Below are 26,937 nucleotides of genomic sequence, written 5' to 3'. Positions count from 1 at the left end.
TATTAACTTCAATATTCTTCTTGCTCATATTTCGACGCATCCTGCAGGATTATACCTCAGGCATATTCCACGTATATGTGCGGTGCAGCCGCACGGAATTGTCGCGGAATATTTTATGCCCGTCGAGACCGTAACCTACAGATGGTGTCCCTAGTACCGCATATTTTTATCGGGAACACCGGTGCTCCCCGTGTGACGTCGCGGCATATCCAATGAACCCCACGGGACACACCATTCTTATATCGAAACCGCCCCCCAGTCCCGAAATTTTATCAGCTCCTTGCTCGCCGCTTTTCTTTATACACATATTTCTCCTCGGGGTGGCTTTGAAGAAGAGAATGCAAAAATGTAGAAAAATAATTGACGATGATAATCGTAGTAACAATGCTTTATCAAAGTTTTTAACGTGACTTTCGAAATCAAATTTTAGACTAATATCGGCTCGCCAGATTCGTCTCGCGTAATTAACCACAACGCGAAAGAGTTTTGCCAGTTTAACCCAACCTCGGTTATATTATTCGGGCGCGATGCGGGTTGCCCGAAATTAATTTAATTAGCGGTCGGACGTCTGGCCCCAAACTCCTGTTAAATTCTCATTAATAACATCTGTCGCCGGATCGCACGGTTCGCCATTCTACTATACTTCGTCTATATGCTCTGATTTCCGAAATTTCAATTACGTATTATATTGTGCTCTCAATGGACGTTATAGACGCGATGCTAAAGGTTGGATTCACTTTTTATTCTACATGCGGTGTGCAGTTTTCGGTAAAAGATTAACGAAACACAATATGCCGGTGTCACGCAAGGTTGAAAAAAGTGAGAGTGAAGCTGATCGATTCGTATTTCGTTGAAACAATCTCCGTCTTGTCGTTAAAAAGTGAAAATTGTAGGTTATGTACTTCAGGAAATAATACAAGCTTTCGTAAAGTACAGCTTTTCAACGTTTGTTTCATCGTTATTTTAATACATCGAAGAATATTTGTTTTGTATTGGAGATTCAGATTACGCCTGATCAACTCTCTTAACCACGACGCTCTGATTATTTGTAAAACGTTGAAGTACGCAAAAGGAATCCAGTTTGCGCAGAATCGGGAGCGAGTCGCTGGTGCGCCGGGTAATTATAAAGGCCATATAAGCCTGGAAGCACGCAACCGGACAAGCGTGGCGACACACGGGGTAGAGGGAGTATCGGGCGCGAAAGGAATCCGAGTGGCGGGAGATTTGAATAGTTGAATTTATTGAATTCGACATAACTGGGGTTAATTAAACGGCGCGGTGGCCGCGTTTGAGTGAGACGCCGATCAGCTCGAAGCGGCGCGATTTTCCTCGTATAAGAAAGAGCAGCCGCGCGCAACCAGCCTTCTCGACAACTTAGCATAAGAATGGGACCCCATTATCCATAGATTCAAACGGGAAGATACGCGCAGCCGAAAATGGCCGAAGCGGTAGCTAAGGGGCTGGTGACAGATGCTATGTATGCAAATTGTCCGCCTCCTCCGGAGGTTAGAGAAGGAAACCTGGGCTCTGAAGTGCAGTCTTGAATCTCCGGCGGCGCCTCATCTCGCCGGGTGAGAAAACCCCGGTGAAACGATAAAACCGACTCGCGCGCTTCTTATTTGGCTAACAAAGGAAATAACCGTACTTGGGGAAATGTGTTAATTGAAAAGAAAGAAATGAAGGAACGTTTCAAGACGACGACGAGGGAAATGGAAAACGGACGAGGAGGAAGAACGAAGGAAAACAATTTTCGATGATTTTCTTATACCTAAGTTATGGCGTCTTAAAGTTTATTCTCTTTTTGCTACTCTTTAGCTCACAAATTGCCAATAAAGAAAACGTGGTTCTTCAAAACTCGAAAATTGTATCGAAGGAACGTTTTATCTTCTTTGGTAACCAACCCATTCTCTGGATAATTTCTGGTTCAACTATTGTGATGATAAGTTTGACCTATTCCGTTGATACGAAAAGTAAAAAAATTTCAAAATATGTCTCGAAAATTGAAATTCTATTTGAAGTTCATGAAAAAAAGCATCACTGTTCAATGACTTAATTCACGTAAAAATAAGGCCTATTGAGATGTTTTCATTGGTCTATAAAGTTGCTAATACTTTGTGCAAAAGAAGAAAAAGAGAGAAGAAAAGAAAAATCGAAGGATTACCTATACCGGTAACAATTCACGGTGTATCGGTGCGGTCTGGACGTTGCGCAAACTGGAATACGTGAGCGTAAATAATAGCATAGCCGGAGTAATTCCGTAGGAAGGATAATAAGTTATGGCAGAGCGTCAGAAGCATGTTGCCTTCTGCCTTCTTCTTATTCTCAGCGTCTCTTGCTTATGTACACCGCAATACAACGTGCCAATATCCGAGAGCCGCAGTAACGCTGAAGTAACACATCGACGAAAAATTCTGAGCTGACTCCAAAGTACATTATTTACAAAAGGTATTGCAAAAGCCGGTGTATCAGCTGCCGATAATCATACAGTCAATTTCGTTCCAAGCTTCGATATCTCGAACTCTGAGCTTGCCTGGACAATAACCGCAAAGAGAAGATCTGCGTCTTTGTTTCGATATTGCGGTGCATTCGTGAACCTTCCTGAAGGTTGAACAAGTTTCCCATTCCAATATGAAATTAAAGACAAAGGCGGATGTGCTCTGGAGGGTGGAGAACCTCCACAGTTGAGGATTAAAACCGCGCGCGCGCACCTTCAAAGGGTGAGTTAGCCGGCGAATGCTCGTAGAATGAGAGAACCCGATAGGACAGGATAGAAATGGAAAGCGAAATACGACCTGAATTTCAATGTCCCGACGAACTTCGTGCTTGGAAAACTATATCGGAAAATAACAGCTCCCTCTGAGGAGGGGCAGAAGACTCCGTTTTCACCGGGACTCGCTGCTCACGAAGCTCACCGCCGTTTCATCCCCATTCGCTTCATCGGGATCTAACCGAACGCCACTTTCCAAGCTCAACAAACTGCCACCTCCACTCATTGTTCTCCGGGTTTTATCACCGGAATTAAGACATTCGATAAACTCCCCACATTTTTGCTCCCTTCAAAAATTAAGACCGTCTCTATCCTCCCCTGAAGCCCACATAAAACTCAATTAAGCGTGGCCGTTTTCACTTGAGAAGAGAACGGATGTACTCAGGTTTTCAGAGTTATTGAAGAACTAACGAATTTGACCTTCTAAACCAGGGATGAAAAAGGAAAACCGTTCAAACAAACTCCGCTAACGTTATTCACGTCGATAATGGTGAGCGCAAATGAAACGACATTTTTATATTGTTGTAGAAATGAATCTGAACAAATTCGAATTCGACAAGCTAAGTGATCTATGAACAATTCGAGAAACTACACTATAACGTAGGATTTCTCTAATCTTTTGCAACTAATTATTGTGAATCTGAATGGTAGCCGAAGTGAGGACAAAAATTTATTTCAATCGTTTTCATCGTTGTAATTGTCAACTCTTTTCTCAACTTATTGACATGTTGCTAAAGACTTCCTTAATTGATTTTGATCATACTTCAAGCTCATTCGAAATTGATCTGAAACCTGTAATCTGGTATCCTGAAAATCATCATGAGATGATCGGTGCTGCATTAGATCCGTGACAAATCCCTCGTCCACGTCCACATCCCTAAAACTTTTTTCAAAGTCTGGACATGCCAACTGGTTAATGGACACCTACTTTCCACGTGCGAGAAGACACCGAAAGACGAAGTCAACGGAAGAAAAGTTTTCCGAGATCGCGGAGTGAGCTATCAGCCGGGAGAGTGTTCCACGGAACATTATGCAGGCTGATCCCCCATGGATGGGCCATCATATCAAGCTTATACCAAGTTACGTCGACGCTATACCAGGCTTACATCCCATAAATGGCGGGCTGCTCAGCAACGGGCCCGAGCTATTTACAATTTGATCTCGCACATTAGAAGCACCGTATAGACAGGGGCTCAGAGTTCGATAAAATTGCCGAATTTTCAATCCGAAAAAATTCACCAACGGGCGAAAAACAATCGAGGTAAACAGGGTAAATCAGTACGAGGGTGAGAATTTCCCGCTGAGCAGACGGAATTCTGCGACGGATCTTTTGGGTCCTCCTCTTTCGGGTACCTCCTTAGAGTGGAAACCCATCCCCTGGTTTGAATCTCGCCCCGGATTTCCCCCGCCTTAACGGAATCGTCGAAATCCCCAACGATAAAGTATCACTGGCGTAGCGTCTGACGGATTCTAAAATTTGTCCCTCGATTCTCGCCGGATGGCAATTCGACGACCGTTTCAGAGGCTGCACCACTGGCTCTAGTAAGATATCCCTTTGTCTTGAAAGCTCCCTAAAGTACCGCGTTGAAGCCAATGCTTATCTTAAGCTCACCACCCCCCTCTCACCCCCTATAAATCGAACTTTCCAAAGCTCGCTGCTATTTACTTTATGCATACGCAAATAACGCGGCTGTCGTTCGTTCTCATTATCCTCGGTCGTAAGGATTGAGAGCTGAATTTTTCAAGAGGTTAAATGTATCCGCTAATGAAAATTCATCTCCTAACTGTAGTATGAGAATATTTTGTCACGGTACTTTGGTAACTCGACGATCATTCGTCTTGAAAATGACTTTTTTTTTTTAATTCTGGGCAGAAATTTGTCGTGATTACAGATGCATTGTGTGATTGAAAATTTTCATCCATGTAACTGTGAAATTTTCATTAATTTTTACCGAATCTCCGTAACACTGGAAAGAAGAATTTCAACCGTTTAAAAGTATAGAGGTAGAACAGGGGTGAGTTTGAGTAATGCCTAAATAACGAGGGGCTGTTTTTCACATTGACGAATTGTTCTTGAGAAATTCTTTGACGAGACTCGTGCAGTCGACGCGGTGGTGCCCAAATGGACCCGGTGATAAATGCCCGGTAATATGCCAATAATATAGAATAATAATAATAATAACAACGACGACGATGATAATAATAATAATAATACGAAAGAAAACGCTGCCGAGTTTTTAACCCCCCCTTCAGCAGCAGGAAATTTCTGGCAATATATCAAACGGCGTTCTCAACTTTTTCGTTTAATAAGTTGGGGTGTAATTTTTCACCCTATGGCGAAGGGAGCACTGCTCAATTCGAAACTCTGCGAGGTCCTGCGTCACAGGGTGTCGGGGATGAAAGGCGGCTCTCCTCGTCTCGTTCGAATCGTTTTCGAGGGTGTCAAACATCTCGGTCCCTTCCGCAAAACGTCACGCGGTACTTTCGCGTTTTGAGGGTGAAAAAAGGGGGTAAAATATCCGGTATAATTTCCGAAAAGAGGAATTAAAAAAGCGGAATGAAATGACGACTGGAAGCAAAATCAAGCCTGATTCGAATCGAATGCGGAATGAAACGATTGACGATGCGGAAAAAATTGGCGTATTCCGCATGTTTATGCGGTGATAATCGTTCCAGTGCAGAGGAAATACGCGTGGCCTTATAATGAACTGGGTTTAGTTTAATGGCTGGATAGTAGAGAAGAAGCTGCAATGCTCTAGAAGAAAATTGAAGCAATTTAAAGTACGGTAACAGCTTTGAACAAATTCCCGTAATTTCTTGGTACAGTCGTGTAGGTATATAGAATTTTGCATGTGTGTAAGCTCGATACACTATATATACATATACGCTTAGTATTTATCTTTGTAGTGTGCGTATTATTTAATGCTCACTTCTGTGATGCTTGCTTGCTCTTGCGTTGTTTATCGCGACGTAAGATTATCGTCTGGTTTTTTACCAACGTTGTTTCAGTTTTTTTTTTTTCTTTTTTTTTCCTCTAATGGATGTGATTGTTTCGTTAACGCGTTAACTCGATTGTTCTTTCTTCACTTTAGCTTAGTTTTTCCTTGAATATAACGAGGATGGATAACCATGATGCGAATCTTAGGCAGACCATTGATGAATTGAACGAGCATGCTCAGCAATTGATTTTGGTAAATTGGAAGGGTGAAGATAGCGCGATTTTTTGGGTCGTGAATGAATAAAGCCAGTAAAAACTATGATCATGTTTTTGAATATCAGATATTTATCTCAGTTTATTGATCACCGGTAAGTAATCGATGACAAGACTACCTACGATTGCCTTGACAAGGCGCTAAGCCGAAGATTTGTTTTTTCCACTCTTGAGGGTATCTAACTCGGTATAATAAATAAAAAGATTGTATCAAATGAATACCGAGATGGAATTTTCTGTGAGCAAAGTTTTTAACAAACCTGTTTCAACATTGATCGTAAAAATTTCGTGAGAGCAGAAGAAAAAAATACTAGTTTTTTTTTTATTTCGAAAAGTTAGAAAGTTCAAGCAGTAGAATCCAATACTTAAATTCAACGTGAAAACTTCCGAAAATTGTAATTTTTTTTTTTTTGTTGAATTCCACACAACTATCAACAGTCATCGATGATAGATAAGCTAAAACAACTATCATCGAAAAGGTTTCACAAAATGATCTATACGTTCAAGGAGAACAATCTCTGTCTTAGTTATCCAAAAAAGCCAAATTTCAAACGACACTTAACCCATTTATTCAAAATCAAAGAAACTATTTTCGCTTAACAATAGTTCGACGTAGTAATATAAAAACAAAGTTTCCGATTGAGACAGTAATATCAGCTCGTGATATATACCGAGATGTTTGCATCGGAGCGAGGAGAGTAGTATTTGCTTTGACACCTTTCTCCGGGGGAAGTTGGAAGCCTCTGGGGGATTTCTGGCGTATCCGAAGGACCCTCCATCCATCCCTCTTCGAAGAGTCGTCCTCCTCCTCGTCGTCGTCGTCGTCGTCGTCGTCGTCTGGTGGAAGAGCTAACAAACTTATCCCGAAGGCAGCGGGGCGCACCGTGGCAAACTCACTTTCTTCTTCCTCTCTTCTCTTCTGTCTACTTCCAAGGTAACCCGCAGAAATACCCGTAAGAAAAAGCAGAGAAATAAGGGAGGAAAAAAAAAAACGTATATCTCACAGCGCGAGGCGGAGTTGTGTTATATACGAAAACCCACGGATCAATATAACGCTGTGCGAAATCACTCACCCCGTATAAATTCATCCCCCTCCCCCCTCCATCCTCTGGGTTATGTGAATGCGGTTCACGTTCTTATTAAATTTACCGATTCGTTAAGTTCGTTAACTAACTAATCAGCCGTCTTACCATTATCACTTATACTTAACCATGGAATAGAAAAAAAACCTAACTAAAGAGAATAGAATAAAAAGTCTCCGGAGTGTAGAAGAGCGTTTTAGCTTTAGTTCTTTCCTGAATAAGGAAGTCCGTCGTTAAATGCCTCCGCGTTCTTGTACTAAAGGAGCGTGCCTATTATACTTCGAAGAAACGATTCGTACTGAAGTAAAACTGTAGCAATTCTTTATAATGTATACCCGAGCCGACCAAATGATGCACCAGCTTCAGGATCGTTATTATTCATCTTCAAGCTCCGTTACATTACATACACGCGCAGCTTTTACTCCCTTACTACCATTTGTGGCGTAGTAGAGGTGAATCGAAACGAGCCTCTGGTTTAATTATTATCGGTACCCACCGTGTAAAAACCGCCCGCACCTTTCTAATCCAGAGGTCCGTGAGAGAGCTTTGAAATCCTGCATTGTCATCCGGACTCACCATTGCTAGTGTCACGAATAGACGCATGCAACGCACGTCATGTCGTTCGAGCTAATTCAATCGACTACCCGCTGATAATTGTGCGACGATGCAAAAGCATCTGAGGACTCTAGTGATGGTTCCTGGGTCTCGAATTCGGCGCTAATCGCATCGGCCTGCATCCATCGTTGGCTATTAACCCTAATCTGATGACTCAAGATTGGATGTATGCATCTGGACTTAGTGCAGTCACGTGGTTTATTAACTGCCTATATTTGTATCAATCAATGTGTGTTGTCTATCGATCAGGAAGTATCTCTCTTACTTTTTGCTATCAATGTATCTCACGTGATTTCCGGCTTAACTTGTACGAGCTAATGCCGTTTTTATAACGTCGTGCGTCGTTTAAATACCAACTGTACAACAATTCATGCCTGAGGCTATGAGTGCAGTGTAAGCGATAATTATATAGAGTCTATGCTTGCGGTAGAACCATACATGCGTAATGTCACACCACTCGAAGAGTTAGAACTTGACTTCTTTCGCTATCTTACCGACTACAGACACTCGGACGTCGTGGCTGAGGTTGTCAGGAAACATAGTGCGAATCACCGGGTGATTTAGGTAAGCAGTTTTTGCTCCATAAAAACACTGTGCAGAACGAGGATCGCGTTTAAATTCAATTGCGGAATAGATATAGAAATGCAGAAAGCATTACTGATATCATGCTTCTTGCAACTGACAAGGAGCAACTGCTTTGTTGAGGTAGTCTTGTTCTATATATACCAGCTCTACATGCATTTGCAGGCGGCAAGGACAACGGTATGATAATGATCGATGTCCAGATGGCAAAGGACTCGAAAAGAAGTCTGCAAGTTCTTCTCCGGACGACACACGTACGTGTCCTTTTTCAAATATTCTGGATTCCTACGGTGGGCCAGGATTTCGGCTATTCCCGTGGAGTATTAATGATCAGGATCAAAGAGGATCGGAATGTGCCGGTCCTCGAAGCTCCTGCCGAAAGCTGGAAACAGGATCATCCGGTAGTGCGTTAATTTGGGAAGGAGGTGTCTACTCTTGGTAGCCACGAAGAGAGAACCACTGACCACATAACCAGCATAGCTTGAGGCCGCATGCCTGTCCCTCCACCTTCGTCCTCGGCCCTCTTCCTTCCTCTTCTCTTATGCTCTTATGCCATTCACATACTCTCCTCGAAATGCCTACCTACTGCGTACGTTAGACGATTCGTTCAGTTACGACGTCGGCTGGTGTAGATACCCTGATACACCATGCGCCATACCTGCTTTGCAATAACTCCCTCGGCACGCCAACGCTTTACGAGGAAAAATGAATTTTGCAAGAACACGGAGAAATTAGTTTGCGATTATAGAATTTCCAACAACGAGGGCCTCTTGTACTTAGACCTCATCGTAGACCTCCATTTATGACCGACGTGGTTATAACTTCCACGCAATTACCGCCGTCCTTCAATTCATGGATCGCACTCGCAGGGTTTCATGGACTTCCAAAGTGGTGGTGCAGCTTTTTCTTCTTCTTATTTTTCTTCTTCTTCTTTTACTGAATCTCTGACGAAGATCTACAATGCCAGAGGTCACTTATACTGTTCTCATTTATCGAACGAGACTGGTACTCTTGTTTTGATCCCTAGCTTTTCGAGATTAGCTGCATGCACTCAGTGCACCTTGCAGCCAATCAAGGTGCTGCTCCGACGAGGATGTTTTAAAATTTTAGAATCAATCCTGGGCGATCAGGGGTCGAAGGTCTTCGAGGGCGACGCGGTTCGGCGCCGCGCGCCCCGAAATGATCATTATAACCGCACCCCCGGGGTGAAAAATGAGAGCGTGGATGGAGTAGCCGAGGTTAAGTAAAGTGCTCGGGAAAAGTTTAAGTCGAGTGGATTTCCCTGTCATTTTCTTCTCCGTTACTCGACTCGGTTATACAACGCGCGTAAAAATCTGGCTTTTATTAAACCCATTTATATCGTAAAAAGCAGCCCCTCGACACGACTCTTTGCCGTCTGCTACTGGTACAGAGTATTCACCTGATCTTTTACATGCGAATACCTTTCGCACTAACTCCAACACCACGTTTCTCTTTCCATAAACTTTGGCACGTTCACCTATAAAACCATAAACTACAGGGTGTCTGCTGTTTTGAACAACCCTTGAGGGTTTGAAAAACGTTTTTCAACGTTGTCATATCTCGCGAAAGGAACCATCATTTTTATTCTTCGTCTCTTTTTTTTCAAGGCTCAATTTACGTGGACGAAAATTATTCGTTTATTTTCAATAAATTAGATTTTACGATTTGCAACAACTTTACAAAGTCCACTATCCGTGGGAGTGTGTTTACAGTCTTTACCGTCTCGTCTCGAACGAACTTGAAGCTGTGAAGTTCTCGTCGTCTTTACTTCACCAACAAGTGGTCTGTGTGTATTTACATTCGGCCCACACTCCAACAAAAAGTACAACAAAAGATCGCGTCGTGGTTTATTATTTCCAACGCGTATACATCAAGTGTCTTGAAAACTGTTCAATATATTCTATATATACAGTATATCTTCATCCCTAAGAAAACAGTAAGTATTTTATGAATTTGTAGTCATGCAAATCAAGTCATTTGATCGCTATGGTTTGAAACATGACAGCATAAGGCTCGCGATGTTTTTACTCACGTTATGAGTCTGAAGCATGACCGAGGTGTAGGATTTCTAATCCCATATACACACACACACACACACACACACATTTACAATACTTGGAGTAAAATAGTCCGTGCCATGGCATTCCATGCCGTAGGAGAAATTCGACACCCTATACTTTTATTATTTGACTTGAGCCTGAAGAGGGTCGACGGAGGCTGGAAACACTTTGCGTTATAGGTGCCATGTATACACATACGTAAACAAAAGCACGTGTGGCACCTACGGCCTCGATTATAACCATTGCAGAGAACAATTGGGCGTAATGCGATACCGCGTTCCACATACTTGTAATAAACGAAACGATTCTCTTCCCCCTGTTCCCGCCCCACCTTGATCATTTCGGACACATATACGTCAACTAAGAATATGTTTATGTTTGTGTTTTTAAGTAATGAGTTGAATGCTTGAGGTAATTAATTGTGGAACTTGAAACGCCGGCTGCGACCACGTGTGTTATAAACTATATAAGGTGAACGTCGTCTTGGATCTATAGGAAAAAGGCGCAAACACGTCTAATTTCGTGAAAAGACAATGCGAGTTCAGTACGACAGATGTTGATCACCGTCATTGGTGAAGCGTATAACCACAGGTGCGGACACTACATGGTAGGGTAGCTAATAACTGCAACGGGAACAAGCCATAACCTCGAAGGCCAAGTGTTGTATTCAACGAGTTATTATACAGAGAGTTTTAAGGGTGAACGCTATGACCAAGTCACGGCGATACAAGACATAATAGGCATATTTCATGCGACAGGGTGTAAGGTGTCAGTATTAACTGACTTCAGGATCCGGCCTCTTTCTCTCTCCTCTCCTCTCCGCAAGGAATTGCGATGCAACAGCAGCTGTACCCTACGTCCTCCGTACGTGTGTATCCATACATATATATATATGTATATGCACGTATTATGGGCAAGTATAATCCGCAGTACAGATGCGTCCTAAGAAACGTTCCTACGTCGAGGGTCTGCCGCGTTACCACCGCGTGGGGTCACTGACTGCATCCAGCTACTACTATAAGCAGAGAAGAGCGGTCTTATCGTTTGACTAGAATTCAAATCTCCTTAGGATGTAGAGACAAAAGGAAGCGCGAAGGATGCGAGCGTTACGTGCAGCAATATAAAGGAAGAACACGACACAACCATGCGCTGCAGAAATTCCCTGAGGAGGATGCCTGACTTCAGCATGTGTGCAGCGGTCCAGAGGAGGAGTAAAAAAAAAATGAAACAACAGCTGATAACGAGATCGGAACTATCACACTTTTCCATTAATCCACGTGGATAAAGTGGCCGTATGGAAACACCGCGAAAAGTACAGCTTCGGTATATTATTAAAAGCCTGAGGTGTTTTCAATCTGGTACCTATAGTTTGTCTTTTTGCGCGTATGTATGTACGAGGGCTTCGGCGCCTCTCGATCTCCTTGTTCTATAAAACTCGCTTCGTACTTCGCTCTAGACGTTCTTCAAATCATAAGGCTGTATAAAAAGACGCCTAGGAACTTGGACGTAAGAAATACCGTGGCGAAAGAAACTATTTCAGTCGTCGGAGAGGCTATCCTCTTTCACGGCTGAGAGTCCGACTATCTAGAAAGGAAACGAATTGATGATGCTTTGAAGAAGAGGAGGAGGAGAAAAAAAAACAGCCAACGAAGCAGAGGGTTTGGAACGACGGCTTAATGACGAAGAACAAGTCTCTGGAACGCGGACCGAATTTAGAATTGTTTCTTCAAATCTCACGTGACATGTACTATATACATACATATACATAGTTTCGAGAATTTATTCCATTTTTTTTTTTTTCATACAAAACTTTTTTTTTTTTTTTTTTTTTATTCATTTCTTGTTACGTTCTCATACACGTTCTGGTTTCATATGAATCACACTTCATCGCTGCATTCAATCATTCGTACTTCCACTTTAGGTGATCAAGAAAATTTCGTTCTCATACTGCTCGTCGAAATATAATGAACCGCATATAGCGCTTCGTTTGTAGTTACATGATTGGTAGGGAAATGGCGTCAAACTTTACCCCTCAACACATTACAAACAAGTTATTAATTACACGAGGTTAGAAAGAGGAATGTTATTGAAATTCTAATACTCTAATGAGCAGAAGAGCCACTCAAATACGGCTAAGAGATTAGCCTCATTAGATGAACCGGTGAAGAGTTGCGGCGTAATTTTATCCTGAGAAATCACCCTCGAAATTTGGAGTGTGGATTGCTCTAGCAGAGCCCGCAGACACACACTGAGCGGTCAAGAATGATTGATACAAACGGTATAATAACGGACCAGAATACATCAAACATACATGTGTTGCCCGATAGAATCAAAGCGCGGAGCACTTAACACGTGACAGCGTTAGAAAGGCCGCAGCTCCAGGCTGGCCACGTTAATCAGTTTATTAATCCCGTAATGCTCCGTAATAACTGGAATTTCAAACTTCCCGTCAACGGGCCGCTCCAAAATTGTATTTCAATTACTATGGATAACTGGTCCGGGACCTCTCGGCTGCCTTTTCGAATAGTATTGAATTACTGAATCACTGGTACTCAGAATCATGTTCCCTCAATATCATGGCTTCGAAAATGAAAAACTCTTTTTTTTCAACTCTCAGGCTGCTTTTGCGATCCAGTATAGACGTTGAAGCCTGGAGCCCTTAGGTCCAACAGTCTTTAGTCCTTTGGCGATATTGAACAAGTAAAGAGGTTCAATTTACTGCTTTTGATGTTATTTTCAATCCCATTAGTTCATACAAGTCGTAACTTCATTTCATACGTTTTTTTCACTTTAATCAAACACAGAATCTCTGAAAGTTGTGGAAAATTTTTACACTCTTGGTTTTAATATTAAAAAAGAAAAAAAAAAAAAATTTCAAATCTACCTGTGAACGTGGTCAAGACTGCTCCAGGCTCTGCTCAGCCTGCAAAATGTCAGATTGGGAGACCTTGATCTGAGATTGCCAATCCAGCCCGAAGACCTGCTCCGCTTTATACCGGTATCCTGCATCCTTTCGGAAGTATAAATTGTGTGGAGGAACGTTAAAATTTGTGTGCATGTACTTCTCGTTCTACGTCCACTGGTGAAACGTACACGCGCTTTGCGTATTATTACATCAATATATCCGTTACGTCATCGCACACACCACGTTGTACTCAAGGATTGCGTAACCACTTAATCACTTTGGCTGTTCATCGTCACTCCGAATCTTGGATTTCAAAAGGCGTAATAGTTCCGTCAATTGAATGACGAATTTATGTTCCGGGTATCCAATTGAGGCGACTGCGATCATCGGATTGATCATTTTTATGCTATTATTTTCCGACACTTTATCTCTATATATATATCTCTCTCTCTCAATATTTATATTTTTCTACGTTATCGAGTGTTATAATATCTACCAAAATTATTAGCTCGAAAATTAACACAGCGATCTGCCATGCATGGGCACGAGGAAAAGAGACAAACTGCGCACAGCGTTATTTATATCCAGGAACAGTCAGGCGAAGGCGAATCACCGATCAAGGACTCGGTCTCCACGCGTTGCAGATCGTTCGAATCGCCCAGACCTTCCTTTTTAAACCCGGTCGAAAAAGGCTCGGATGAATTATGCGTTCATGGAGCAAAAAACTCGGTCCTTCTTTTAAAGAATGACGCAATTAATCCTGCAGTTCGGTTTTAATTACACGCCAAGTTTTTCGAAGATCGAGTAACGATTTCCGAACAGAATCGGTAGACTCTCGAATTTCAAGATCAGAACGATAGAAAGGACACGTGTGTAAAGAGACAGAGAGAGAGAGAGAGAGAGAGAGATAAAATAAGATATTTCGGTATTTTCACAGAGTATTTTTTAAACAGCCTCTTATCTGCCCGCCAAGCAGCTCCTCAAGTTAATTAAGCGGTTTTTCATGTTTCTCTTGTCATTTTATTCATCACTATTTATTCACTCTTCACTTCACTTCGCCTATATAGACGCTTTTAAGCAGTATAACACGCCCACGCGTTAAACTCACCGTGTAGAAGGTATACGCACGCGATCGATCAGCGAAGGAAAGGTTGAAATTTAATCGACTGGTCCTTTTTACACGCGTGTGTATTCCTGTCTCTGTAATTAATAATATACTCGAGAGATTAGAAATCTTGTAGACAAAAAATACTTTATTTAATCCATAACGATTCTTCTCGTAAGACCCGCCGTTTACAACATGCGATAGATTAACCGCATCGCCTTTATAGATCACTAGACATTAGATCACCACATATAAGTCGCATATAATTGCTTTGAAAAACTTCACTGCAGACATTGTCGATTTTTAACTTTTTATTTATTTATTAACGAATCATCTTCAAACTTAAATTCATACCAGATCTGAAAATTATGTGGAATGTATGTTTTAATTACACACCGCACGACGTTTCTCGAGGAATCTTTTAACCGGCTGTAGACAGTAACGTACAGACGTGTGTACGTATAAGTACGAGATGACGATGATCGGATGACCGGTGCTATAACTCTCGGCCGAACGTGTCGACGACACTGACTTGTGAGTAAAAGAACCGATCTCAGCTATGTCGATTCCTCCACTCGACTCCGGCACGACTCTTACAACCTGCTACCACTGTTTACTATACTACCAGCAACGAGGAGGAACGTACGTACACCAGTACCAACATCCACTTGATGTGTGTGTGCCTGTGTCTGTCTGTCTGTCTGTCTGTCTGTCTGTGTGTATGCCAGGAGTACGATTCTGCCTTGAGCATCGGCGGACCAACCTGCTCAAATACTGTATAGAGGAAGGTTCTTGTGGCTACTACATTGTAGGTACATCGTAAGGTGAAGATTATAATGGTTGGATAAAAATTGGTCTGAATGAAAAATATCCCAGAATAAGTTCGACTTTCGAGAACTGAGGTTTGAGATTATTTTTCAGCTGTATAGTTAGATTTTTGAGAAAATCGGGAAATTTGAGGTTTTCTGAGTTTTACTTAGAAACTGTTATCGATGGATTACAAATGACTTGAACATCGCGTAGAGCGGGAAATTCTATATCGAGATATGTCGTCATACGTTGAAAACGGAATCGGATTGAAAAAGTGAGAAAAAAGATATTCTACTTATCGACGGTATCTGGAGGATTTTGATGAAGGAATTTCTTTTTTTTTTTTTTTTTTTTTTTAATTTCTTAATCCGAATCCGTTTCCGACCTATGACGACATAATTCGATGTAGAATTTTCTGGTCTGCACGATGGTCAAGTCATTTTTCATCTATCGACAGCGGTTTTTGAGAAAAACACAGAAAACGTATAAATTTTTTCGGTTTTCTCGAAACGACTGCTAAGCAGCTCAAATATGACTTTAAATTTCAGTTTTGACTAGACTACAAAATCCTACATCGAAGAAGGAAAATCCCAAGTGTTTTGCATCCGACTTAATTAAGCAACTTCTTACGAGTCGATCAATTCTTATCATAGATGAAATATCAGCTACTATTTTTCGATTTTATCGTTAAATAATGAAACCGGTATTCATTGCCCTGCACGGATTGTTTATTGCAGTTGCTGTGTGGATGTGTGTGTAATTTTATTGATAACTATATCGGATTAATTTTCTGTTGTATGTCGTATAGATTGCCTGACGTGCTATACGACATACAGGGTGAGTCAATTGAAACGCCGAGAATGGGAGGAGCTTAGTTGATGAATCAGGCCGTATCCCACAGCCAATCTGGAGTGAGTCGATTGAAACTCCGAGACAATGGGAGGAGCTCGATTGTGTCTTGATGTCAAAGTAAGGTTCGAAGTCTACGTGCAGGTATTCAATGGCAATGAGAAATAAAGTCACGACATGACAACGAGTGAGGAATCACAACGAGACAAGACGAACCTAATTGGTGACATTTGGTGAAGTCGTCTTTCCTTTGTTGTCGTATCTTCATTATTGTTTCTCATTGACAGTGGTTACCTACGTATAGACTTCGAACCTTTCTTTGACATCAAGACGACCGAGTTCCTCCCACTCTCGGAGTTTCAATCGACTCACTTCAGATTGGCTGTGGGATACGGCCTGATTCATTAACTAAGCTCCGCCCATTCTCGCTGTTTCAATTGACTCACCCTGTATATAAATTGCCGTGCGGTGCACGGTGTGGTAAACCCTATTATCGTATGATACTCCGGATGCTAGGAAATTTTCTACGCAATATGATTGCCCAGCTTGTTGCTTCGAACTTCGAACAATTTCGATTTATCGTGTAATTATGAATTGATCACCAGCGTGTAATATATATAAAACTCCAAGAACAAGAATAATTCCTTCTTCTTTTAACTTTGCTTGTGTTTTTTCCATACGTATGAATCGAAAAATTAATGCCTGAAATGGTTGTAAATCTTTTTTTTTCACCCTTCTTTTTTTTTTTATAGGAGAAAAAAATCTAGTCAAGCTTAGAATGTTTTAACCGCATTGTGCAATCATCTTACGCTCGTTATATTTTATTGTAAATCCGTCTAAGTGTTTTGCATCGTTTATCCAAATTGTTGAATAAATTATAAAATTAAAATACAGATAGTTACAGCTGTTATATTGTGAAATGAATTTTTACAGCCTTGTTAGGTAACGAAAATAAAAGAAAAGAAATCGAAATTTAAAATTTTTTCAACCGCTGATATTCATTCAGCAAATCCAAACCTCTAATGGAGGAAACCGATCCTCCATCTGCCGATCATCGGATATGGAAAAAAGAAATGGCAGAGCACGTGGATCCAGTAATTCGTGTAATCGACACCTGGAAGCGAGTCGAAGCTCGAACAGTCGTCTCTGTCTTTAAGCCCTTGGTCAGGTCTTGGGAGCTAATAATAATAATATTACATTATGGATTCAGGTGGTCAACGGTGATCGCGTCAGAACCGAAAAGAAGTGAAAGCCACGGTTGGCCAAGCGCTGCGAGAAGATAGCGGTGGCCATTCTGAGCTGAGTTGAACCGAGGAGGAAAAATTACTTGGAACACAATGTTGCCGAGATTTTAACTCAAGAATCCATTTCCCTACGAAAGCTGGAACTTCGAATCTTGACTATATCGTACGTAGGTATTCATCAGATGAAGGAAATGCCGATGAAAGCAAATGGCGTCTGTAATTCCAAGCTTCTGATGATCCTGAGTTCAGTCAGATTATAGGAGTCTCGCAACTCATCCCGGATGAACCAGTTTAAATGTGCAACCCAGCATCAGCGATGATCGTTGGAAAATTTGTGAAACAAGAAGTGCGCGAAAGTGGAAAGGAACGAATTAACAGACTTCGGCGGATCGCTTCTCCGAGCAGAACTAAGTTTCAGAAAATTGCCACTTTAAATGGAGTTTAATGTTGAGGGCAGACTTATTTTTAACGCGAAAATTCATCGACCTGCCCATCGTCGTGATTCGACCATTCTTCGCCAATCAGCTCTTTGGTTACTGCTTTTTATACAGTTCGGAGCTTCAGGCTGCCGGCAAATTCGTAACGATTACTGTAATCATCGTTCTGTTCTGCTTGGAAATGTTTTCTTGTCAATACGAAGCACGTCTCCGTCGACGCGGAGAAATTAGGCCCATTCGTTTCGTAGTATACTCATATAATGCAGTGAATGGTTTTGAAATATCCGAGGTAAAATGTAGGTACGTAGGTTATGTCTACTGATTATTATCGGTTTTATTAACACCGGGATAAATAGTTATAGTTGTAAATAAGATTTTACCGTAGTAAAACAAAAAAATATTATTAGCATAGAAATTAATTAATTCTACTTTTTTTTCATTTTAAAGTTTATACATTAAGGTATGTTCGGTAATTTTTTCATCAAAATTTATCCACTCGTGGCTTTTTTACAGTGGCCAGCGTAAAACATGATCCGTACTGACACGGTTTGTGGTGCCTAGGTTTTTGGAAAATTTGATTGATCTAAAATAAAAATTTCTAACGAAATTTTGAAATGTAATATATCGAGCCATTCCTTTACAAAAATATTGTGTCCAAATTTGGTAAAAATTAATCGCAAAAAGAATATCGATTTTTTAAATATTCTACTCCGATGTGCCCCCTCAAAACCCCACAAGTTTGATCCGTCAGTTTGCGAGTACAAAAATACGTCACACAAACCGCCGTATCTTTTTCACACCTCCAAGGGACCTTAGTGTTTTTAAATTAACATTAATTTCAACTCGATCTCTCTACTCGTTCCTGATAAAACTATCTCCACAAACCGACGACGAAGTAACCCTAAAAGACTTTCGTTTCTTCCTTTCGACCCACGGAACGACGAAAACAGGCAAAAGCTTTGTGTTCACGGAAAAATGAGCCACCCTGTCTAAGTCCGGTATCGGTATCGACCAGCGAGGTCCAAGGGCGGTGGATATCGGTCTGCGGAAGGTAGGTAAGGGGCTGGGCAGTAAATTAATTACAGCTTAAAACATCGTTAGGACCTGCCAGCTCGGCCGGGGTTCAGATATTAGCGCGGTAGATCATACTTGCAATCCCGTCCTGCACCCTCGCACACACGGCACACCGGAAAGGGAACCACCCCCTGTACTTCGTGAAGCTTTCAGGGGGGTGGTTGCGGACCTTTTTCGCCTCACACGCGAAGCCCGCTGTTAAACAGAGATTATCTTTCTCTCCCGTTCTCCGATCATGCAGCCGTGCTATGCTGGGGGTTGGAAATACGAGCTGATATATCCACCCCGTAAATGTAACTGCAATTACAGATATTGCAACGCGTTAAGATCGAAGTTATATAGGTTCCAAGCGTTCGGTGGAGAAAAGTAAGCCCGAAACTATATGCAAGGATTTGTTTTTTTGGTATATACTAGAGCAGATCGAAGTGCGTGTCTTCTTTTTAGCAGAAAACTACTAGGCTTTATGTTTTTGAGAAAATCGAAATTTCAGTTTCGGAGGATGAAAGGAAGTAATCGTATAATGTTTAAGGTTGTCTTTGTAAACGGGACGAAAACAAAAAGATATCGAAATTCGTGAATTTTTATTGATACCGAAACCGGTTCAACGATCGATATTATTTTTTATTGATAGGTATGAACTTGAAAATTGAAAAAAAGTGACGGTATTTAGAAGTAATTAGGAAAATTTGTTTATTAAGCGATTATTTAGCGAGAAATCTTACTTTGATTTATTAAGATTAGTTATTTTCGTTCTAAGAATATTTTTTTTCTTTCACAATTACAGTTTAGATAATATTATCGCACGTTATACTTTCTTAATCCCAAATTCGTAAGGTTTCTTTCATTTCAAATGGATGGACGTTACAGTTTTTCCCTCTCAAAAAGTCAGAATACTTACACAAAGTAGCTGTATTTATGTTTTCTTTTTTTTTTCTTTAGTTTTTTTTTGCTGTAACATCGACCTGATTCAACTTTATATTATATTTTTCCAGTTTTTATCTCGCTCCTTACAGATCCTCAAAGACGGTGGTTCAGTCCAAAAATCATAAATATTTTCAAAAACAAAAGTCTTTAAACTTTTCTGCGATAAAATTCAAGGCTTGTTAGCAGAAAATATTTTCATTTCGCGAAGTTGAAACGATATATTCACGCAAATTTCCTCTCATCAGTATCACCTTGACTATAGTCATATATATATATATATAAAATTTATATATCACACGTGTTCCTACGTAAAGTATATTACACGAGCACAGCCGGTTGTGATAATTAAAGGCATCTTCTCACGTAGCAGACGTGGGTATAAAATCGCTGGTTCAGGATTACAGGGAATAAGATTCATCCGCGAGCTTTGAGCTTTAAGATTCTCTGCTGATGCTTTGGAAATCTAAATTGGAATCTGTGTTCTTCGTTAAGCATTACGCACCGAATATAGCTATATATATAGATACTCGTACAAAGGCATCTGCGAGGAACACCGCACGCTATAGTCAACCTCCTATAAATTGTTCAACATATATACAAATAATAAGGAAGTATAAACGTCATATGTATACATATATATTATATATGTATATGTATAATAACATACTAACCAACAACAAATTAGCGAAAATTATTTTCAAAGAAAATTTTAAACAGCGATCATTGCCTCGAACGTATAGAGAAAATTGGTGCGATTCGTATGCACGTTGCAGAGTATTTTTATTTCTCCGCTGTGGTTTGAGACAATTTGGTGATTTTTTTTTTTTTTTTTTTTTTAATTTTTTCTCTATTTTCTCACCGTCGTTTCCGAGGTTTCTTACCTACGTTTCTCCCTCCCACCCTAACGCCCTCGTCGGAAAAAAATGGCAAGAAACGATCGTCGAGCAGCTTCGCTGTTACTCTGTTAAATGATCTCTGGTAGACCAGTGAAGCTCGTTCGCGTCGTATTATGTATTATAGGTGGTAGGTACATACCTACCTACCTTCCTTCCTTAGCTCGGAGGAAATTGTACAGCATTAAGATTCCAGCTTGGTGAATAACCAAAGAAACTAATTGACCTTTTTGAAAAAATTTCCGAGGCAATTTTCAATCCAATTTATCTGCCAATTGCACGACGCTGGATTCTTATGCCTTGAAGCTATTAAATTTTGCTTCTAAGTTTCTACGACTTGCTCGTAGAGAGTAGAGGAAAGTATCTACTTTGTCTTTACGAGCTGATGAAAAATTTTGCTTTTCAAGATCTTTGATAATTTTTTTCTTGTCTTGTTTTTATGCGAAAGAGAGAAATACTTTAGCTTGTTGTGCAAAAGTTTTTTGAAATTCCGGAGTAATTCCTGTATTTGTATTTGATTCAATCGTTGCAGTTATATACCTATAATTAAAAAACAATTATCTAATTTTTTTTCAGATGTTTATCTCAACTCTAAGATAGCCCGTTTCGAGGTCGAAGTTTCTTATGGAAATAACATGGGAAAAAAATTGTTTTTTTTTTTTTTTCAATATACATTTTATTGTAAAAGTAATAATGTTGAAATAAAAATTTGTAATCATGAGATTTTAGTCGGCGTTAGTGTTACTGTCTGAGAAAAAATTCATGTAATCATACGACGAAATCTCGACGAATTGCACAGCCTCGAAATCTGACTAATTTTTTTTTTTTGCATTCAGAGAAAGTGCAATTCGTCCAGATTTCCTGATATCTTGATGTAAATTTTTTTTTACAGACAGCAGCACCGACGTACACTAAAACCTGGTAGTTATAAATTGAAAAAAAATCTGAAAAAATCAAGCAATTGTTTTGTAATTATTTAAAGTTGATTCGGGGGATGGGGTGGCAAAAATTCGTCAACACCCTAAATAAGGTGTTGATAAACCTAACCTACGTATACGTACAACCCTGATGAAGTTTCTACACGTTTCTCTTTCCGCAAAAGAGCTTCGATTGGGCTTAGAGCTTTTCGTTAATAATTCAATTAACCGAGGTTTCGTGCTTCTAATTCCTTCATTTTTCATCCAAGATGAGTCAAGGAACGTGAGCCTGTTATTTCGGACAGTCGACAAGCCGCCTGATCTAGGATCTCGCGATTTATCCTTCGGGAGAGAAGAGGATGAACAGAACCGAGTTGGCGTCGAGACGCCGGGCGCCGGAATTCCAGACGCCGAGTCTACGTGGCGCGGCGGGCGCCGCGGTTCCTAGACGCGATTCGAGGACAATGACCGGGTTTTCCCATCGACTCTGGTCCTGCAGCATCACGGCGTTACGATGCACGATGGGAAAACAGGGAATAAACCAGGAAATAAAACCTCTTCGTAGAAAAATTTCGGGAGAAACGGGAAGCCTTGCTAACTTCCGGAAGCACTACGAATGGGAAAGTCCCACCAATTTCAATCTACGATATCTATATACATATATATAGGGTATTCGACACCAATTCGAACTGGGTTTTACTCTTGACCTCTCAGATTTTGCCCGCGATTTTTTCTACGATTGTTCTCACTTTGAAAGGTACTCGATTCTTTTTTTTTTTCTCATTTTACTCAATTTGAATTTTCTATAATTTTTAGAAACGATTTTATCGACCGACCGGAATTAAAAATTTGAAAAAATTCTGAAATTTTTAAGCTTGGACCCGGAGTGGGCCGATTTTTCCTTCTTACTGTTTTTAAACTTTTTCCGAAAAATAAACGAACAAAAAATTAAAACCGAAAGTCGTTTTACTATGGATGATTGCTGAAATATTTTTATGGTTTTCACGAACTTTTGTCAATCTTAGAGCGGTTGAGTCTGAATTGTTGCAGATGAATAATATTATATTATACGATTAAGGGAAAATTTCACTTATTAAATGATAATTTTACTCGAGAAATTATTGTATCGTCGGTTTTTTTTTTTTTTTTTTTTAACTTTTGTCGCAAACAAAACTTTTCACGGATACGGAACATTGGTTATTAAATTATTATTATTATTATTAGTATTGTTTCCTAAGATATCGCGTTTCTATTCGCTAGAGATATCGACACGATTTTTTTTTTTTTTTTTTACATATCACTCGACTTTCGGTCACAAATAGATAATTCCTAAATACCAAAGTGGCAGTAGACAAAAAATTTTAATAGAAATTCACAACTCTCGGGATGATTTTCCTAGTACATATGAAACACACAATTCGTTCGAATTAACATTTCACTCGATCGCTCTGATTATTGTTGTTATTGTTGTTGTTGCTATACTCACGTGCTTCCATTTCGTCCTCGGAATCGTTAAAACCACTATAACAAAATTTTTCTCAGGTGTATCAAAGTTTTCCCGGTTTTGCAAAAAAAAAAAAAAAAAAAAAAAGCTTAGCTTATTTATTCATCGGTTGTATATTATTCTTTCGTCAGTTATCGTAATGCAAAATTCGTAGAACATTATTGCAGAAAACTGATCTCAACATGCTATCCCGACGATTATACTCCGTCAAATTTCAGATCTATCAATCATTTGAAGTATGAATAAAATCGAGAATGATGAAAATTCGACCCTCTGATTCAACCCCCGATTCACGCTTCGGCGAGCTTGAAAGTTTTTGGCAAGACGTCAAATTCCGGATATTTTCCCGGATCGTCGGGCGGTGGTCGGCCGGGCGCCAGCCTTTTCCCATTCCTTCTCGATGATAACTCTTATAAATAAGAATGAAAGTCGGGCGCGACGCGGTGACAGGCTAATATCACGCTTTGTGCTTTCGCTTGTTAAGCCAAGCTATCCATATACCTTATAACCAACCCTAGGAATAACCAAGCTGCTTCATTTTCACGGGAATATCTCTCTCTCTCTCTCTCTCTCGATCTCTATCTATCTGTCTAACGCCCTTCCTTGCCTCCTCCTTTTTGGATTCATGAATTATACATCGCGTATTTATTTATACATATACCTACGTTATACGTACGAGGTTTTTTCACACCAACTCGAGCAGTGTTAAATCCCGAAACCATCTCAAAATCATTTCACGTTTTCTTCTAACATTCTACTTGGTAAAAAACGCGACCTGAATTTTTTTCAAAGTTTTTTTTTAACAAACTGTTTATTTTTATAAATGTTTGAAATCGATTGCGAATGCCTAAAAAATCTAGTGAATTTTTTTTTTTTTTTTTTTTTTTTTCATCATCTAATTCACAATTTTTTAATTTTTAAACCCGAATTTGTTCCGATACTCTTCGAGTGATGTAAAAACTTCATTACAGTAAAAAAAAAAAACAGAAGAAGAAGAAGAAATTTACGAAACGTGGAAATGATTTAATTCGCTTTTTACTGTTTTTTTTCCTTTACTTTCCTGTAAAATAATCCATATTTTCCATTTCTCTCTCTATTCGATCACGTGATTGTTATAAATAATCGCGGAAAGCTCGATGGCGAAAAACGAGGGGCGAGAATAATCGGCAATAAAAGTAAATCGGCCCGAGCGTTGTATATTGTAATTTGAGAAACAGTAAACAGCACTCACGATAAAGCGACGGGATATCGATAATTCCGAAATATATCTATATACAATATATATATATATATATATATCGTTTCACCCAAAGTGAAGATTTTCGAGTGGAGATGAAACCTTGGAAGGGTGAATATTTCGAATGACCGATGTATCGATATTTGAAACAAAGAAAAACGAAATAAATAAAAATGAATTGTTCAAAATCTTGATTTTCGAAAGTATCACTAATTACTAGTCACTCTAACCATAGTGAGACTTGAGAAAATAAAAATTTGAAACAAATCATCTTTCGTTACTTTATTTTCGGATGTTTAAAATTCCCATACATCGATCATTCGAAATATTCACCCTTCCAAACTTTGACCCCCACTCAAATTTTTGATTTCAAAAAGAGAAGCCCCTCGATTTGGAAAGCACTCGTCATTGCGAAGAAGCTTGACAATCGCGACTCGAGGAGCTTCGTTGCACCGTGCATAAAATCCCCTCGATGCAGGCGCAGGGGGTGAAAACAGGGGGCGACCAGGTCGGAGGCATTTAAAGGCTACGATAGTCACGTCACCCCGAAGCTAGTGCACAAAGCCACCCAACTTAAGGACCCATCGTTGCTATTATTTCCGCAAGAGATGCGCTTTTTGGTCGATTAGCCTTGCGGTGAATTCAAGTTTTATTTGAATTGTACGTCTCTCTCTCTCTCTCTCTCTTTCTCTCTGTCTACGCCTAAGAATTTCCGTCTTTAATTGTCTCCTGCGGTGAGAATCTGGAAAATACGGGTGAAGCCACCCCCCTTTCACCCCCGGCGAGTTGAATCGGTCCGTGGTTAAGAAACCGGGATTTAAATGAGCCCGGAAAGTAATCTGGCTAATTGCCCAAGGAAATTCCTTCGCCCGGGAAAATCCTCTTCGAGAGCTATTCGCGACCGATAAATGTTAGGCGGATGCGAACTCGGCTATGCACAACTGTTTTATCACCGCCGTTTGCTCTGCATCCCCTCATTTTAATGCGGATTCTTCCCCTGGTATTGGTGCTCGATTATACCTACATCCCTGGGAGGAGGACAACCTCAGGATCAAGGCAATCGGTCCTGAGGGGACTTCATATCCTTGTCTAAAAGACCTGGGGAGCGAGAAGAAGAACTGCTGCTGCTGCTGCGGGAGTAGAGAGTTAAAAGTAAAATCAAGAAGAAGAAGAAGAAGAAGAATAAGAATAAGAAAAAGAAAAGAAGAGGAAGAGAAATTAGATGAAGAAAAGAAGTGGGGGGATACGGAGTTTGAAAAAACTTCACAATTAAACTCGGGGTATAATAAAGAAAAGTTATTATCCTCGTTAATTAGTGCCAAGATAATCCGAAGGCTAATGTCTTTCACTATACCTATCTATCTACCTACCTACGGGGAAACTGATTGGGCCAACCTTTCGTTTGATTAAAATGGTGGAGGTCGTGATCTCCTACTATCTGTGTTATTTATACGATTGAGACATCACTGGGTTTTATTTTTACCCCTATTCGCAGTGACTAACTTTTTCTTTTCTTTTGTCTATCTCTCTCTCTCTCTCGCTCTCTCTCTATCTCGCTTTTTTTTTTTATCGAATCATTTTACGAGAGGTGAAATTTCACAGTTAAAAAACTCGTGAACAGTAGAAATCGAAGAATTCTCGCTAAAGGATATTCCTTAAATCGAATTTTAGATTATCGACTTTAAAATACAAAATTTTGTCAACTTTGAATGATTATTTTTTTGAAACGGAACGAACCCATTATTGGAATAATAATTGACGTGTAACATACATTTTTTCATTACGCTTTAATAAAATGGTGAAAAGTTAATATCATTCATATTTTAACAGCGTTTTAGAACATAACTTAAAAGTATGTAGACTAAAGTTGTAAAAATCAATCCAATCCGCGTGATCATTGAAAAGTAATGAAACACGAATGACTCGAAAACTAATTTCATATCTCAGATTAACGTATAGAAGTAATAGCTATGGTATTCCTATTATAAAGATTACGATTTTGTACAATAAATCTAAACTAGATTCGTTTATGTCGGAAAATTTCAAATTTGATTCAACGTACATCCTTTTGCGAGTATTTCTTTTATACTCGGTGTAAAAATTTTTCAACTGTCAGGCAAAAAGCAAAAAAAAAAATAAAAATATCTTTCCTTCAAACGTAGGTCAAATCCTTATACCGAGTGTCGCAACGTACATATTTGGAAAAAAAAGTGCGGCAGCGAGTAAGAAGTGGTTTAAAAAATCAACAAACCATAAAAACTGAGAACTGTGTAAATTGAACGTGCATTTTAACGTATGTTTGAATAAAAGATGGCGACTAGCAGTGGGACACGTAACTGTTAACTGCCATGGGTATGGTATACCACAACCGTTCTTCCGCAATTTTCCGCCGGGTATATAACGAGGGCCGGGCTTCGACGGGACGCGAACTCGGAGGGACTATTTATAGCTGACAAGACGCTGCTCCCGGTTAATTAAATAATATTTCTTGAGGCTACACGGGCGGACTGTCCGCCCTGGTCTCAGGACCGGCAGGATACTGCGTCAAGGATCCTTCGCCAGGGAATCCTCCGGGAGGACATCGCCTTATTGCTACCGGTCCTGTATATGTTGCAGGAGAATTTCGCCCCGGAAGAAACGACGGAGAAAAACGACGGAGGAGAGGAAGAAAAATCCTGGGTAGATACGCGAGGGGGAGGA

At 40.1% G+C, this 26,937-nt stretch overlaps 1 protein-coding gene across 1 annotated transcript in view; it reads right to left on the bottom strand.

Annotated features, from left to right (window-relative positions):
• LOC124410696 (protein prickle-like) overlaps positions 1-13,380 on the bottom strand; it is a 75,472-nt gene extending 62,092 nt beyond the window's left edge. Inside the window, exon 1 of the mRNA XM_046889268.1 lies at positions 13,223-13,380. Coding sequence (XP_046745224.1) covers positions 13,223-13,347 — 125 coding nt within the window. The 5' untranslated portion in view covers positions 13,348-13,380. The remainder of the gene's footprint in view (positions 1-13,222) is intronic.
• Between the last annotated feature and the right edge of the window lie 13,557 nt (positions 13,381-26,937).

This window comes from Diprion similis, chromosome 9 (assembly GCF_021155765.1).
Source record: "Diprion similis isolate iyDipSimi1 chromosome 9, iyDipSimi1.1, whole genome shotgun sequence".
NCBI classification, from domain to species: Eukaryota; Metazoa; Arthropoda; class Insecta; order Hymenoptera; family Diprionidae; genus Diprion; species Diprion similis.
The sequence above is the reverse complement of the archived record's forward strand: the minus strand, read 5'-3'. Positions and strand labels throughout refer to the sequence as shown.